The sequence below is a fragment of the Bos mutus genome, chromosome 8 (assembly GCF_027580195.1).
Source record: "Bos mutus isolate GX-2022 chromosome 8, NWIPB_WYAK_1.1, whole genome shotgun sequence".
Taxonomy (NCBI): Eukaryota; Metazoa; Chordata; class Mammalia; order Artiodactyla; family Bovidae; genus Bos; species Bos mutus.
The window spans coordinates 87372963-87390627 of record NC_091624.1 but is presented as its reverse complement, the minus strand read 5'-3'; the positions used below and the strand labels follow the sequence as shown (position 1 = coordinate 87390627).

The 17665-nt window shown below is 38.0% G+C and overlaps 2 protein-coding genes across 5 annotated transcripts in view; one reads left to right on the top strand and one right to left on the bottom strand.

The window, feature by feature from the left end:
* The first annotated feature begins 221 nt into the window (after positions 1-221).
* On the top strand, positions 222-4597 carry RPS6 (ribosomal protein S6). The gene is made up of 6 exons (XM_005902269.2): positions 222-374; positions 874-1005; positions 1539-1749; positions 1908-2054; positions 4204-4361; positions 4456-4597. The coding sequence occupies exons 1-6, from the start codon at positions 369-371 to the stop codon at positions 4549-4551; spliced, it is 750 nt and encodes a 249-aa protein (XP_005902331.1). The 5' UTR covers positions 222-368; the 3' UTR covers positions 4552-4597.
* Positions 4598-6428: 1831 nt separating this feature from the next.
* The window catches only part of DENND4C (DENN domain containing 4C), a 123377-nt gene continuing 112140 nt past the window's right edge, over positions 6429-17665 (bottom strand). For all 4 annotated transcript variants that reach the window (XM_070375949.1, XM_070375948.1, XM_005902274.3 and 1 more), the window contains 3 exons: positions 9765-9915; positions 8247-8311; positions 6429-8027 (listed from right to left, as the gene is read on the bottom strand). In XM_070375949.1, the coding sequence (XP_070232050.1) occupies positions 7891-8027; positions 8247-8311; positions 9765-9915 (353 nt within the window). In that variant the 3' untranslated portion in view covers positions 6429-7890. The remainder of the gene's footprint in view (positions 8028-8246; positions 8312-9764; positions 9916-17665) is intronic.

The following is a 17665-nucleotide window of genomic DNA, read 5'->3' as shown; positions in this document are numbered from 1 at the left end:
GGAGCCTGAGGTACAGGAGAGCGCAGGATAGTCGAACTCCGATCCCGCCTCCTTCCTTGGTATCATCAGAAGCAGTGTCCGGGACCGAGCAGAACTGCTTCCTAACCCAGAATCATAAGGGAAAGAACAAGCAGTAGAAAAACTAGTCTTCCGTACTAAACCTGTGCCGCCTCGTACGCACCGCCTACCGACTCTTATCTCCCAACCGCTGATTAACCCCACCCCGGAAGTACTGCCTACCAATACTCACTTCCACTATACCAGGCGTCTACACATCTCGCGAGAACTGGAAGAGCCTATGTGACCTGGGCTAAGCGGAAGTTGGGTCTCTTTTTCGTGGCGCCTCGGAGGCTGTCGGCCGCTTCAGAATGAAGGTAGGAACTGGTGGCGGGTGTCCGGGTAGGCTTGTGGAACGTGGAGCAAGCCCTACGATGTGTCGTTGCGCTCGAAAATCCTAGCCCTGAATGGAGAAGAGTCTGAGGCAGGAGAAGGATCGCTCTTCTGGGGCCGGAGCTCCATGGGAGAGCGGATGGCGAGCGATTGCAGCTGGAGCTACGCCGGTCTGGGAGCGCCATGGTGGCGACTTGACCCTCAGGCAGGATAGAGGCGGCCGAGCTGACGGCACGTAGGTCAGACTCCTTGATCTGAGAGAGTGAACGGCTGTGGACCGTAATTCTCCGTGGCGGCATTCCGCAAGCCTTGCAAGATAGGTCCTATTTTTAGTGCCGTGTTTGTGGCGCCTTGCACGTGTCCTTTAGTGAATAATTTTCTGTTGTGTGCGGGTGACAGGAAAGGCTTTTTGCTATGGAATAACTTTTCTAGTGGTTCTGCTATTTTCATGAAGTTCTTTTCCCCCTCGTTTATAATTTTTAGCTGAACATCTCTTTCCCGGCCACTGGCTGCCAGAAGCTCATTGAAGTGGACGATGAACGAAAACTTCGTACCTTCTACGAGAAGCGTATGGCCACAGAAGTTGCTGCTGACGCTCTGGGTGAAGAATGGAAGGTAAAAGTTGAACTGTCGCGTTGAATTGTTAGCTCTATTTAAGAGAGGTGGTAAACGCTATTGGTAATTGGTAAATGTAATGGGGTTCACACTCGGGTTGTTTCCCAACCTTAGGTTAGTTCCAAATGTCACTTTATAAGGTGGCTTTATCACTTGGCAGGGTTATGTTTATGTAGATCAAATGAAAAATATATTGTTCTTGACCTGCAAGCTAAAGGTCTCCAAAGGGATCTTCAAAAGTGCCAAGAAGGTTGTTTCTGATTTGTGGTTCCTTGATACTTAGGTTTCATAACATACTGTTTCTACCCCAAGAGTTAACAACTCCGGTAAAATAAAGACTAGAAATATGACTTGGTCGAAAGGATTTTGCTAATCTAACTTGGGAAACTGGAAGTATAGACAAATTTAGTGACCAGAGAAAACTATTTAAAGTGTCAAATCGGTCCTAATGAACGGTACTAAGTAGACTTAAGGGTGTACTTCTCAGAGGCCACAATGCTTTGTTTTTAACTTGTCATCGTGTTCTCCTGCAGGGTTATGTGGTCCGAATCAGTGGCGGGAACGATAAGCAGGGTTTCCCCATGAAGCAGGGTGTCTTGACCCATGGCAGAGTTCGCCTGCTACTGAGTAAGGGGCATTCCTGTTACAGACCAAGGAGGACTGGAGAGAGAAAGCGCAAATCTGTACGGGGTTGCATTGTGGATGCCAATCTGAGTGTTCTCAATTTGGTCATCGTGAAAAAAGGTGAGCCTTTTATTCTGGAGTTTTATTTTTGTCAACACTGACTTAAAGCTGATTATCTTTGAAAGTGGACCTCGCTTTGGCAATGCCTGAACAGTTTAGGGTTCTTGTTTGTAAGGAAGTTGTTGAATTAAAAACATCTGTTCACTTTTTTCTTTTAGGGGAAAAGGATATTCCTGGACTCACTGATACTACAGTGCCTCGTCGCCTGGGTCCCAAAAGAGCCAGCAGAATCCGCAAACTTTTCAATCTCTCTAAAGAAGATGATGTCCGCCAATATGTTGTGCGAAAGCCCCTAAACAAAGACGGTATGAGGGATTATGCAATATAGAGCTTGCTTAATTTCATTGGTTGTACCATTCTTTATGCATGTTGGAAGCCAATCTCTGCCTACTATTTACCTAGAATATGCATTTTTAGGAAATTAGTGTGGAAAAGGGTCAAGGTATGCAATTGGAATTAATACTCATTATAACCAGTGCCCTATAGTGTTAGAATTTTTCTTGAAAATTTGCTTTTGAGTCATTGTATGAGTTCTTTCAAAGATAACCTGTCAGTTAAGTTCATTGCTTTGGGGTTAAGAGAAAAGTCTGGAATTGTGATTGAATATGCTCTCATGCCCACACACTTGCTTTCTTAACGTATCAGTGGTTTTAATTTTTTGTTTACCGAAGTTGATAAAGTTGATGCTTTCATTAACGTAAGTTGCTTTAACTTCTGAATGTGGATAGCGATAGTTTTGCGAATTAGAAAACCATTCAAAATACCAGGGAACATATTATATATATAACTATTATGTTGAAGTATAGTTGACTTACTATAAAAATGTTTTATTAAAGTTAATTTTGTTGTACAGCAAAGTGATTCAGTTATATGTAAAATCTTTTCTGTTATGATTTATCTCAGGTTATTGAATGTAGTTCGCTGTGCTATGATATGAGTAGGCCTTTATTCCATGTGTAATAATTTGCATCTGAGAATCCCTAACTCCAAATCCATCCCTCCACACCCAACCTCCCTTGGCAACCACAAGTCTGTTCTGTCAGTGAGTCTGTTTTGTAAAGTTTGTGTTGTATTTTGGAATCCACATGTAAGTGATACGGTATTTGTCTTAACTGTGGCTTCACTCAGTGTGATCATCTCTAGGTTAAATGACACTGTCGTTTTTTGTAGTTTAGTATTCTACTGTATATATCCATGACATCCATTCATCTGTTGCTGGACATTGAGGTTGTTTTCCTGTCTTGGCTATTATGAATAGTGCTGCTACGGACATAGGGGAGCATGTATCTTTCTGAATTACAGTCATGTCTTGGAGTGAGATTGTTGGATCATATGGGAACTCAGTTTTTAGTTTTTTCAAGAAAACTTGGTGTTTTATATTTTAAGCAGGTATATTGTTTATTAGTCAACATAACACATCATCATAAATAACATGTTAGTTTCAGGTTGAGTTTTCCTGACAAATCGGAAAAAATTGGGGTATTGGTTTCCAGGACTGTGGGCTTAAATAAGCTAATTAATACCTGGCATGTGGTGAGTGCTTATTGGTCACTCATTCCAAATATTTGGAAACCTTTTCTGTGCCAGGTTCTATTAAGTGCTGAAGATATGGTATAAATACACAATTATCCTCATGAAGATCATACACTTTAAAAAGTAATTGTAGTTGCATCCCTGGAAATAACATTAGTAAGTGCTAGCTCATAGTATTTATAAGATGGTTTTTGTTTCTTTATAATTCCTTTATTGATCATTTAGTCGTAGACTATTTATATGGAGTGTTTATTGCTCTCACAGGGGTCCACAAACTAAAACCATTACATCTGAAAAGACTCCTGCTGTGAAGCAGATTTATAATCCAGACAGGCTCAATGAAGATACTCCTAGGAATTTGCTGGTGGTCCAGTGGTTAGGACTTTGCTTTTACTGTGGTGGCCCAGGTGCAAATCCTGGTTGGGGAACTAAGCTCCTACAAGCAGCACAGCACAGCAAAAAAAATTTAATGAATGTTGATGGTTTTACTCCTCATAAGCAGATAAGCAGGTCCTTCCTATCTTGGAAAATAGAAATTTGAAAACCAATTTGGAATTCAAAGCATGGTGGGTGAGACAGTGACGCAGCTAATGCTTTACTTAGTTTTCATAACAAATTAAATACTGTTTTAAAGTAATGTTCACATGTCTTATGGTATAGATACATAATATCCTACTAAGACAATGTAATTATGGAAGGGATATCAAAGTGAGTAGTAAAAATTAAGATAGGACATCCATCTTTTCAGCTAAGTAACATAAATTTATGTATGACCTTGAACTTGATATCCAAACTGTTGGTATTTAGTGAGCCATTAGGATTAAATGTGCTACTAAGTTTGAATCTCTGATGTTTTAAAAATATAAATGTGGGTTCTATTGAGCAAGGGTATGGAAGTAATTGAGTCATCTAAATTTTTAGGTAAGAAACCTAGGACTAAAGCACCCAAGATTCAGCGTCTCGTGACTCCACGAGTTCTGCAGCACAAACGCCGGCGTATTGCTCTGAAGAAACAGCGTACTAAGAAAAATAAAGAAGAGGCTGCAGAATATGCTAAACTTTTGGCCAAGAGAATGAAGGTAAATCTCAGTGGGAAATAGGAGTTACGGGATTTGCATTTTTTAATCCAGATAAGCTTTAACTGCACTTTGTGTTTTGTTTTGTTTTGTTCAGGAGGCCAAAGAAAAACGGCAGGAACAGATTGCCAAGAGACGGAGGCTGTCCTCTCTGAGAGCTTCTACTTCTAAGTCTGAGTCCAGTCAAAAATGAGATGTTCTAAGAGTAACAAATAAATAAGATCAGACATCAGCTCTCCCTTCTTGACTTTTAATTGATGATCAAATAGATAAATGAAGGTCTGCAAACATGAAAAAGGAGGTACTGTATAATCCAGCAGTGGAATAGGTCTGCAAGAGATACTTGAAAGTGATAGTCCTTCATATTCAGAAACAGACTATATATGATAGTGGAAGAAATGGCCAGAACAGAGTAGTGGGTGTCTCAGAATTCTTACATTGATTGATTGACTTTTCAGCAAGGCATGGGACAGAATGGGGGAAATAAATGACTTAGGACTATTAATCTTTGACAGACTTTATTTTAAGGAATGTAGTTTCTACACGATATATGAAAAGTGCCTTTGTGAAGATGGACATTGTTATATGTTAAAAAGAGTAACTTGTGACAAACACAGTTAATGGATACCATTTTTAGAATAGTTTTTACAAAGCTTTTAAAAACAGTGCAGATTTAATACATTAACAGAAACCTTTTCAACTCAGGTGAATTTACATTTTTATTACATGTCACACTCTCCAAGGGACTTGACTGTACCTGTTTTTAGACACTCTTGCATCTATGAAGGATGTGCACAGAAAGTATACCTTGTACTGTGTGGTTTATGGGATGTAGGATCTTAGCTCCCTGGTTAGGGATTGAACCCAGACCTGTGGCATTCAGAGCATACTCCTAACCACTGGACCACCAGGGAATTCCCAAAAGTGAATTTTTTTTCTGTATGTACCATGTCTGCTTTCTATAGTAACTGCAGTTAGAACCTTTATTCAAACCTTTAACAGACGAGAGGGTCTTGAAAGAAGGTACGTTAGGCTTTAAAAGGTACTTCTTTTCGGAAATTACGTATTAACACAGGTGAGTAAAATTTTCAAGTGGCTTTGGCATGCAGATAGAGACTGAAGTGCTTCAGTTAAGAGTGTGCAGAAGAATTACCCAAGGATCTGGCTAAAAAGTGGATGATGATTGGGAAGTTTGAGGCAAGATTCACAGAGGGGATCCACAGGTCTTTTTTAAATTGGAGTGAGGTGATTTACAGTGTTGTTAATTTCTGCTGTATAGGACCATTAGCTCTTTTTTTTTTTTTTAATTTTTTTTTTTTTTAGGACCATTAGCTCTTAAGAGTTACAAAACTTCAGTTGGCAATTGACAGAGAAGTTAAGAGTCTTAAAGGGTAACAGGCCAAAAGGCAGGCAGGTCTGGTATAAATCCAGACTTCTAACCCAGTAGCTGGTTGATTCTAATGCATAAAACACGAGAACCACTCTGATTTCAAGGAGTACAGTCCCTAACGTGGATAAATGAGGTGGGCCTCGACCATTCTAGCTCATGAAATCTGGTAGATTTAAAACTTTAACATTGCAAAATGCAGGTTGCTATAATCAATGTATAAAATGCAGCTGATGCAGTTAATCTAAAACCAGAGTAAGGAAATGCTAACCTGGCATATTTTGAAAGATGGGTTTTCAGAAGTTAATTAGATTTAAGTCTCAATAATTTGATGTTTTGTCTTTGTTATAAATTTCTATTGCCCAGTGGTAGGTGCTAGAAAAGGCCTTTAAGCAACTTCAATACAAATCAGTCTTATTTCTAAATAGGCCAAGCTTTATAATGAATGTTTTTTAGATTAATAGTTACTGTAAAATTCATAATATTCCTAAATGTGTAAGATTTAGGAATACATCATCAGTAATTTTTAGTGGGAAGTGCTTTGTTGAGTAATTTAGTTCAAATTATTGAAAACCACAGAAAAGTGGGAAAACAGACAATACTGGAATTCTGAAGACCACAAGAACTTGAATTACTGTGCACATTTCAGGAGCCTTAAAAATGTAAGAGACGAGAACAGCAAACTTGTGAAGTTTTCACTTTATTCAACCTCAATTTTTTTTTATATGCAAGGTAATTCCAAACTTTCTGTTGGGGCAGTGTTAAAAGTATTAAAACTAGTACCAAGTTTTAAGTTGCAAAAAATACATACTCTGAGACAGTGCAAAAGATCCATTTTTAAGGCAATGAGAATTCTAAAGTTCTTTCAACTCAGCACTTTAACCATAAATTGAAACAAGGATTCTGCATAGGTCTTAATAACCCTGAAATCTTGGAAGATTGGTATAGTAACTGTGTGATGTTAACTGTACCATCTGGAAATAGTTATCAACTGTGATTCAGTCATCTGCATAATTACTGTAAAAGGAAGCACACACAATCATTGGTTTTTCAAACCATGCATGCAAAGGTAAGGAAGACAAATTTACTATCCTTAAGGGATGGTTTAATGAAAGGCATGAATGTCAGTGAGGCGTGTGAGGTCGTGATTTTCTTAAACCTACAAGCAACAAGCTTAATAAGCTTTAATGTTTTAAGACTTAATTGATTCATCCTAAAAAACCATATTTACAAATGCACAAATAAGCATACAATCTAAATATACAAGAATAGAATTCTGCAGTGCAAGTTATTCCACAGGTTTTTAAAAGTGAACAATAGCAACAATTTATGTGCCTGAACAATTTCAGACCCAAAGACATACACAAGAATTTTAATTTTGTAAATTATGATGCTGATCTAATTTCATTTAAACTATTTGGCTCATTTATTCCATTTTAAAGCTGTTGCAAATTAACATGGTACTGGGAAGAGGATGAAGGAACTGGTTATATTTGAAATATAACCCGTTAAGGGAGCTAATATATAGCATGAAGGGTAAAAATAATATATTAATTTTGAAGTCAAAGGCATGGCAGTTTTCATCAGACTTTCAGGTAATTTTGAACTTAAATGACTACATATGAGTTTAGTAGTAGTCATTTTAATAGTTGGAAACCCCTTTCAAAAAACTATTGCAACATGCAATTTAAGAATTTTAATAAATATAATATGGCTGAATAGACACCTACACAGCCACACATATATACACAATACACAAACAGTTGCTGTTATAATTGAGATTTCATTTGTTTGGGGGTTAGGCAAGTTTACGTTAATTTGCTGCTCCCCCAAACTCAACAGCTTCAAACAAACAAAATGCCAAGAGTGGTTTTCCATTATCAAACTACTAGAAATACTGAAAAATGTGATACCAATTTTCAGCAGATATAAACAGCTCAGAAATTATAAATCTTCAATAAACCTTGGGGCATTTTAATGGCATTTTTACACTGAGATGATTCAGTACGATTTCATCATAAATACTGTCCCAAGACTAAGTTCATTTCTGTTTTCGCCAATTTGTATTATGAAAAAACCTTGAATGTCTCCAGATTGAGTCTATTCCCCCAGCACTGTGTCAAAAGTCTAGACAATCTGTTATATTTAAATGAGAAGCGTTCCAAAACACTTCCTGCACCATTCCACACTGATACTTGGTGGAGCATCAATTTTCTGCAACTTTTCAAGAATATCTGGAGACAGACTGTTGTATGCAAGTCCATACTCATTGTCAAAAGCCTCTGAAAGATATTTTCAAAAATGTAGTTGGAATTTGTTAATAAGATGAAAGCTATGCATTTAAAAGTGGTAGTCAAATCATTTTATATACATAAACTGCACATTTAAAGCTAGAAATCTTTTAAAAGGCAAATGGAGTATTTACCCATACCAGTTAGAATTTTTTAAATTATGAGAATAAGACTAAACCACCTTTAGTAATCCACATTTGACCAACTTACCAATATCAATATTCTCTCTCCCAAGAGATACTAATGATAAGAAGAGGATTTCTCTGTATAAACTCCTATAAAACAAAATATTTGAAGTGAATGGGCAAAGAGCATAAAAAATATGCTAAGATTTTTTAAATGGTGAAAAAAACACCTGAAACTAACAGCACTGTAAATCAACTATACTTTAAAAAAAGATTAGGCTCTGTATTCATTCATGTCAGTGTCACAGTTTGACTACATTACAGTTGTTAGGTGTCACCTTTGGGAAAAGCTGGGTAAAGAGTCCACAGATACTTTCTTTGCCATTTCCTGCAAACTTCTATTTCAAATTAAAAAGTTTAAAGTTAATGGGCATAAAGCTTCATGTTCAAAACAAAAATGGCTTATTTTAACTTAAAGTTATTGATATTTAGTAATGCAATAGATAACTTTCAATTCTAATTTCTAATTCATACTTAGAAAAGCAATTTTTTGCTACATGACAAATTAATTTCTAAGTAAGTTAGGGGTCTAAACCCTTAGACACAAACAGGTTGTGTGGTGTCTTACTAGTAATTTAACCCAACAGTAAATGAAAAATCACCTTTATCTGATTTGCGAACAGAAAAGCAAGACAAATGAAACCTTAAAAATCAAATTCATGGCTCAGCTGTTAAAAAAGGGGAATTTAGGAACTGACTTCTGAGTATTTATTTACACAGAAAAAAAAATTTGTAATGCTGATTCTGATAATGCTCCATGCAGCTTTCTTTAAAAGCTTCAAGCTATATAATTTCTCATATTCTTTCCCTGCCCTTAAATCAGATGCTTGTAACTGGCTACTCTTTAGCCTGTGAAGGAGATAATCTCCATATCAACTGCTAAAATTATAAAAGGATTTATTGATTTCTATCATGAGTTCTTGTCCTGTTACTTCTGAGACTGTCTTCAAAGCTGCCATGACTACAAACTTGAAGAGCACCTGGAAACACTGTTTCTGTTGATAGAAGATACTATGTCCCCTTTGCTGAAGCTTACCACAAAATTCACTTAGGCTGAGACTGGGTTGAGTACTGATCCAAATAAGTTAGCAGATAATAAATAGTAAGAGGATCAGGATAGCTCCATATCCTTTGTGATTCATTGCTTCCATCATTTTCTTAAGTTGTTTCTACTCATATATTTTTTTACATCCCACAAGATAAACTGTGTGACATGGCCTGAACAAGCAGTAGATATGTTTAACATTGATATTAAACATATTTATAGGCTTCCAGTGAATAGAAGTAGTGTTTCCCAAAGACTGAATATATTTTAGACATGAATGCATCACCTACTAAAATTTAATCTATTCCTCAGACATTTTTATTATGTTTGTGCTGAAGTATGAATGTATACACTTGGGCAGCACTTTAAAAAAGAATCAGATGTTCCACAATGAGTTATGTGTTTCTTTTACAACTGCAGATAGTTTTGAAAGTAATTTTTTTAAAAAATCATGAAATTATTTCCAGTGACATCAACTAAAAAATACTGAATTATTACCTTTGTCTTTTCACATCTCCCTTCATTTGTTGTGCAAGTAGGTTGATGGGTTTAAGAACATCATTATGTTGAATACTCTGCCTGATGATTTCTACTAAAGTGCTTGTTGCTTGTTGTTCCTCTGACAGGAGAGACGATTTCTTTTCAGAATCTAACGATATGAACACAGTAATAAAGAATACACTTATTCAATGTATTTAAGAAGTTATTTCTTTTCACCTTCACAATTATGCTGCAATGTAACCAAATAAAAAATATTTTTCTTGCTTTCTTCAGATAGGAGAGGCCTGTCCCTTTTTCCTTTTCGTGAACTTAAAGGCTTTGTGCTTGAGGCTGGGATGCGATAGCTTGTACTCCAGCAGCCATCCTATGACCATGGATCTTTACAGATGGAAAAGCAGACAAAGCATAAGGAGTAGGCCCCTGATGACAGAGGAGTTGCGTACCAGTCCTGGAGTGTCTACATAAATTCTTCATGTGAGAGAATAATCTTTACCTGTTTAAGATTCTGTCATTTTCTACTAAATACAGTAGAGTGTAATCCTAACTGATACAAGAGTAATTCCTGAATTACTAAGAAAAAATACTTACACCAATTTCATGTATTATAAAATAATGAAACTAGAACACTTTCTAACACCATACACAAAAATAAACTCAAAATGGATTAAAGATCTCAACATAAGACCAGAAACTATAAAACTCCTAGAGGAGAACATAGGCAAAACACTCTCCAACATACATCACAGCAGGATCCTCTATGACCCACCTCCCAGAATATTGGAAATAAAAGCAAAAATAAACAAATGGGACCTAATTAAACTTAAAAGCTTCTGCACAACAAAGGAAACTATCAGCAAGGTGAAAAGACAGCCTTCAGAATGGGAGAAAATAATAGCAAATGAAGCAATTGACAAACAACTAATCTCAAAAATATACAAGCAACTCCTACAGCTCAACTCCAGAAAAATAAATGATCCAATCAAAAAATGGGCCAAAGAACTAAATAGACATTTCTCCAAAGAAGACATACAGATGGCTAACAAACACATGAAAAGATGCTCAACATCACTCATCAGAGAAATGCAAATCAAAACCACCATGAGATACCATTTCACGCCAGTCAGAATGGCTGCGATCCAAAAGTCTACAAGCAATAAATGCTGGAGAGGGTGTGGAGAAAAGGGAACCCTCTTACACTGTTGGTGGGAATGCAAACTCGTACAGCCACTATGGAGAACAGTGTGGAGATTTCTTAAAAAACTGGAAATAGAACTGCCTTATGATCCAGCAATCCCACTGCTGGGCATACACACCAAGGAAACCAGAAGGGAAAGAGACACGTGTACCCCAATGTTCATCGCAGCACTGTTTATAATAGCCAGGACATGGAAGCAACCTAGATGCCCATCAGCAGATGAATGGATAAGAAAGCTGTGGTACATATACACAATGGAGTATTACTCAGCCATTAAAAAGAATACATTTGAATCAGTTCTAATGAGGTGGATGAAACTGGAACCTATTATACAGAGTGAAGTAAGCCAGAAAGAAAAACACCAATACAGTATACTAACGCATATATATGGAATTTAGAAACATGGTAACAATAACCCTGTGTATAAGACAGCAAAAGAGACACTGATGTATAGATCAGTCTTATGGACTCTGTGGGAGAGGGAGAGGGTGGGGAGATTTGGGAGAATGGCATTGAAACATGTATAATATCATGTATGAAACGAGTCGCCAGTCCAGGTTCGATGCACGATACTGGATGCTTAGGGCTGGTGCACTGGGATGACCCAGAGGGAGGGTATGGGGAGGGAGGAGGGGAGGAGGGGTCAGGATGGGGAGCACGGGTATACCTGTGGCAGATTCATTTCGATGTTTGGCAAAACTAATACATATTGTAAAGTTTAAAAATAAAAAAAAAATAAAAAGTGCTTCAGTGGCATATTTGAACTGGATCACAGTTAACATTAAAAATACACCAAATCAACAATGTAAGCTTGGCCCAGAAAAAGCTCCAGTATTAAACTTTAATACTGGAGGTAACCCCAGCAGCCATACAGTTTTATTATACCCACATCAGCTGAGATGGAACTGTGTATCCAAAAGTTGCCCAGTCAACCTCCTTTTGAGCATCTGTCATAAAGCAAGCTATTTAATTTGCATACAACCCAGCCCCTTAATAAAGGTAACTAGTAATATTTCCTTTGTGTTGAACCAAAGAAAAGCAAAGTTCTCTGTTACAAGAGGAAATGCTGGCTGCTATGGGTTTACGTTTTTTAAAAACTGTTTATTTTTGGCTGTACTGGGTCTCTGCTGCTGCTTGGGCTTTCTTCCAGTTGCAGTGAGGATGGGCTACTCCGTAGTTAAGGTGCACGGGCTTCTCTTGTCATGGAGCACAGGCTCTTGAGTGCACGGGCTTCAGCAGTTGCAGCACATGGGCTCCGTAGTTTTTGTTCCCGGGCTTGAGAGCACAGGCTCAGTATTTGTGGCACATAGGCTGCGCTGTTCCGTGGCATGTGGTATCTTCCCAGACCAAGGACTGAACCTGTGTCTCCTGCATTGGCAGGCAGATTCTCTACCAGTGAGCCACCAAGGGAAGCCCTCTATGGGTTTTAATCCTAGTTTTTCTACTGCTGAACAGATTTGATTTTCATTGTATGCTATGATTTTCGGGCATTCAACTCAAAGATAATATGCAACTTCACCACTGCTCCTTAATTCATGGAGCTGTGCAACCATCACCAATTTTAGAACATTTTTATCACTTTCAAAAGAGATCTACCTATTAGCAGTTACTTCTCTTCTCTTCCCACTCCCTCCAGCCCTAGGCAACCACTAATCTAATTTTGTCTCTACAGATTTGCCTATTCTGATTGTTTCATATAAATGCAATCATACTCTAGTGTCTGACTTCTTCTGTAATATTTTAAAATTAATTCATTTTGTAATATATCAGCATTCACTACTTTTCATTGCCACATAGCTGGTTTTAGAAAAGGCAGAGGAACCAGAGACCAAATTGCCAACATCTGCTGGATCACAGAAAAAGCAAGAGAGTTCCAGAAAAACATCTGTTTCTGCTTTATTGACTATGCCAAAGCCTTTGACTGTGTGGATCACAATAAACTGGAAAATTCTGAAAGAGATGGGAATACCAGACCACCTGACCTGCCTCTTGAGAAATCTGTATGCAGGTCAGGAAGCAACAGTTAGAACTGGATGTGGAACAACAGACTGGTTCCAAATAGGAAAAGGAGTATGTCAAGGCTGTGTATTGTCACCCTGCTTATTTAACTTATATGCAGAGTACATCATGAGAAATGCTGGGCTGGAAGAAGCACAAGCTGGAATCAAGATTGCCAGGAGAAATATCAATAACCTCAGATATGCAGAGGACACCACCCTTATGGCAGAAAGTGAAGAGGAACTAAAAAGCCTCTTGATGAAGATGAAAGAGGAGAGTGAAAAAGTTGGCTTAAAGCTCAACATTCTTCAGAAAACGAAGATCATGGCATCTGATCCCATCACTTCATGGGAAATAGATGGGGAAACATTGGGAACAGTGTCAGACTTTATTTTTTTGGGCTCCAAAATTACTGCAGATGGTGACTGCAGCCATGAAATTAAAAGACACTTACTCCTTGGAAGAAAAGTTATGACCAGCCTAGATAGCATATTAAAAAGCAGAGATATTACTTTGTCAACAAAGGTCCGTCTAGTCAAGGGTATGGTTTTTCCTGTGGTCATGTATGGATGTGAGAGCCAAAGAATTGATGCTTTTGAACTGTGGTGTTGGAGAAGACTCTTGAGAGTCCCTTGGACTGCAAGGAGATCTAACCAGTCCATTCTGAAGGAGATCAGCCCTGGGATTTCTTTGGAAGGAATGATGCTAAAGCTGAAACTCCAGTGCTTTGGCCACCTCATGTGAAGAGTTGACTCATTGGAAAAGACTCTGATGCTGGGAGGGATTGGGGGCAGGACGAGAAGGGGACGATAGAGGATGAGATGGCTGGATGGCATCACTGACTCGATGGACGTGAGTCTGAGTGAACTCCGGGAGTTGGTGATGGACAGGGAGGCCTGGCGTGCTGCGATTCACGGGGCCGCAAAAAGTCGGACACGACTGAGCGACTGAACTGAACTGAATATTCCATTGTATGGATATACCATACTGTATCCACTTATCAGTTAATATGAACATTTAGATTGCTTCCATTATTTGGATATTAAGAAAAATATTGCTGAAAACAGTGTGTAAGTTTTAGTGTGGATGTGTGCCTTTCTTTCTCTTGGGTGTATACCTAAGAGTGCAACTGCTGTGTCATACGGTTAAATGTTTACTATTTTGAGGAACTGTGAAACTATTTACACCAAAGCAACAGAACTATTTTTTATCCCAATTAGCAATGACCTGGGGTTCCAATTTCTCTATATCCTCACCACAACTTAGTATCTGCCCTTTTGGTTAAAGCCAATATAGTGAGTATGAAGTGGTATCTCTTTGTGGTTTTGACTTACACATCCTTGATGTTTAGTGATAACGAGCATCCTTTCATTTCTGGCCATTTACATGTCTTTTTTAGAGATCTGTCAATTCAGGATCCTGCTAGGATCTAAATGTCTGTGTCACCCCAAAATTCATATGGTGAAAAGGAATGCTTACTAAATGGTATTGGGAGGTGAGACCATCAGTGGGTGGTTAAGATCATGAGGGCAAAGTCCTCATGAATGGATTAGTTTAGCGCCCCTTAAAATGGGTGCACCGGTGAGATCCCTCATCCCTTGTACTGCCTGAGGGCATAATAAGCCTGCCATCTAGAAGAGGGCCCTCACTGACCATGCCAGCAACCTGGCGTTGGACTTCAAGCCTCCAGAACTGTGAGAAATAAAAAATTTCATAAGCTAATAAAGTAATAGTAAGTACACTTTTTAGTAAGCTACTCAGTTTGTGCTATTTTGTAACAGCAGCCCAAACTAATTAAGACAGATCTTCTGCCCAGTTTTTAGGTGAGTTATCTTCTTTGTGATGAGTTTTGAGACTTCTTTATATATTCTGAATACAAATCCTTAAGATACTTTGCAAATATCTCCCCCAACTCTGTGGGCTGACATTTCACTTTTTAATGGTTGATTTTTCAGCACAGATGTTTTTAAGTCTACTTTTTCTTTTGTCACCTCTTGGGGTTGTATTAAGAAGGCCTGGTCCTATAAAAGGTCATGAAAATATATACTCCAATGTTTTCTTTAAAGAGTTTTATAGTTTTAGCTCCTACATTTAGGTATATGTCCCATTTTGAGTTCATTTTTATGTATGATGTGAGGAAAAAATCCAACTTTATCTTTTCTGCATGTTGTTCCAGTTGTTGACTATCCATTCCCCACTGAATGGTCCTTGGCACTCTTGTTGAAAGGCAATTAACTATACATGTGTGGGTGTATTTCTGGAAACTGAACTTTATTCCATTGACCTATATATCTACCCTATGCCAGTTTTCCACTTTGATTACTGTAGCTTTGCAGTAAGTTTTCAAATCAAGAAATGAGTCCTATGACTTATTTTGACTATTCTAGGTCCTTGAAAACCCATATAAATTTTAGGATAGGCTTGCCAATTTCTATTAAAAGCCACCTGGAATTTTGATATAGATTGTACTGAATCTATAGATCAATTTGGGAGTACTGCCATCTTAACAATATTAACTTTTCTAGTCCATGAACATGGGATTTCTATTTATTTAGGTGTTTTTACTTTCTTAACTTATTGAATTTATCCCTAAGTATTTTATTTTTAATGCTATTATAAATGGAGTTATTTTCTTAATTTTTGGATTATTAAGTCAAAGTATATAGAAATACAGTTGATTTATATATATTTATGTTATATCCTGTAACTCTGCTGAACTTATCCATTTGTCTTTTTCTGTGTGTGCGTGTGTGTGTGTGTGTTCCTTAGGATTTTCTAATTTAAGATTTTCCATATATAAGATCACAGAACCTGCAAATAGGGATAGTTTTTTGTTTCTCATTTAGATGCCTTTTATTTTCCCATCTAACTGCTCTAACAAGAACCTCCAGTACAATGTTGAAAAGAAATAATGAAAACAGACATCTTTGTCTTGTTCCTGTGCTTAGAGGGAAAGTATTTAGTCCTTCTTCACTAAGTATGAGACCAGTTGTAGGTTTTCAGATATTCATAATCAGGCTGAGGAGGTTTCTTTCTATTCCTAGCTTGTTGAGTGTTTTTAACAAAGGACAACAGATTTTGTGAAATGCTTCAGTTGTGCCCATTCAGATATCATGTGGATTTTGTCCTTTATTCTGATTGATACGGTGTATTATTGTAAGTGATTTTCAAATCAACACAGCATGTCTGGGGTAAGAGCACTGGTCATGACGTACAGTCCCCTTTATAAATTGCTGGATTTGGTTTACAGTATTTTGCTGAGGATCCTTATGTCTATATTCATAAGTGATACGGATTTTTCATTTTTGTTTCCTATGATGTCTTTGGGTTTTGTATCAGGGTAATACTGGCCCTCTCACCAAAATCTCCACTTTTTCCAAGAGTGCTTTTAGGTTTGAACTTCTCCAGTCTGTCCCAAATAAGATCATTTCCTTTGGGGAGAACTTCTGAGCTCTCTGTTCTTATGGCCTGTCTCTCGGCCACTGCTCTGGAGCCGGGGCTGGGAACTGTGGCCTTCTCTTAGAATGATTCCCCTACTTTGTGAGTGGGGCACTGGAGGGATGCAGTTGCCTCCAATTCTTTAGCTTGCCTCAAATGGCATAAAACCTCTCCCTTATGAGCAAGATGCTGTGAGAACAATCAGAGCTCCAGTATTCAAAGGTTGCTGAAACAGGCAATGAATGGGGGATGAGTGGAGGAAGTGAGCCTCCTCATGTCCTGGAACCGAACCTCTGTGCTATAGAGCTGGTAGAGTTGGGAGCATGAGAACTGCTGACAACCTGTCTTTCCCAGGGAGATGCTATAGCCCCTTGACTGGGGGCTGGTGGGGAGCAGCAAGTTGTAGCCCAAGTGCTACAGAAATCACTGTTTCACTGCAATTTAATATATATTTTCTTAAATGTTTCTTCATTTTCCTCTATAGTCATAGACATACACAGATACATTTGTCTTTAATAACTTTCACCAATTATGTTGTTTTGCTGGGAATTGGGACTGTGCAGCTCCCCATACTGCTTTTCCAAAAGTCACTACTCAATTCTATTATGTCTTATAATCTTATTTATGTGCCAGTTCTTCACTTAAAGAAACCAAGTAAAGAAACAAAGCTATTCTTGGGAATTCTAAATTTTGTTCCTACCACAAATTATAGAACATTTTAAAACACTTATCTATTTCAAGATATGAGGGGAAACAACTAAAGAAATTGTGGTTATAATGCTATTTTTTTCTAGCATAAATTTCAAGGTTATTCTGCTCCTGCTTAAAAAGTGTTCAAATATCATAACTGGAAAAACAACAAAAAGACAAAAATAGATACATTTAGTCATAATTTTGTGATTGACATATTTCAAGGGAAAATGTCAGATTCTTCTCTTCTAGCTTAAGTAAAATGTTAAGTAGTAAAAGACTGTAGGAAAAAATACAATCCCTTTTCTCTTCTGAGCAGGTACTGCTAACAGCTTGGGATATATATAGTTTTTTAGACCTTTTTCTATGCATACATTAAAAACATACAGGGGCTTCCCTGGTGGCTCAGTGGTGAAGAATCTGCCTGCCAATGCAGGAGACGTGGGTTCAATCCCTGATCCGGGAGGATCCCACATGCTGCAGAGCAATTAAGCCCATGTGCCACAACTACTGAGCCTGGCTCTACAGCCTGGGAGTCACAACTCCAGAAGCCGCACGCCCTCGCGCCTGTGCTCCG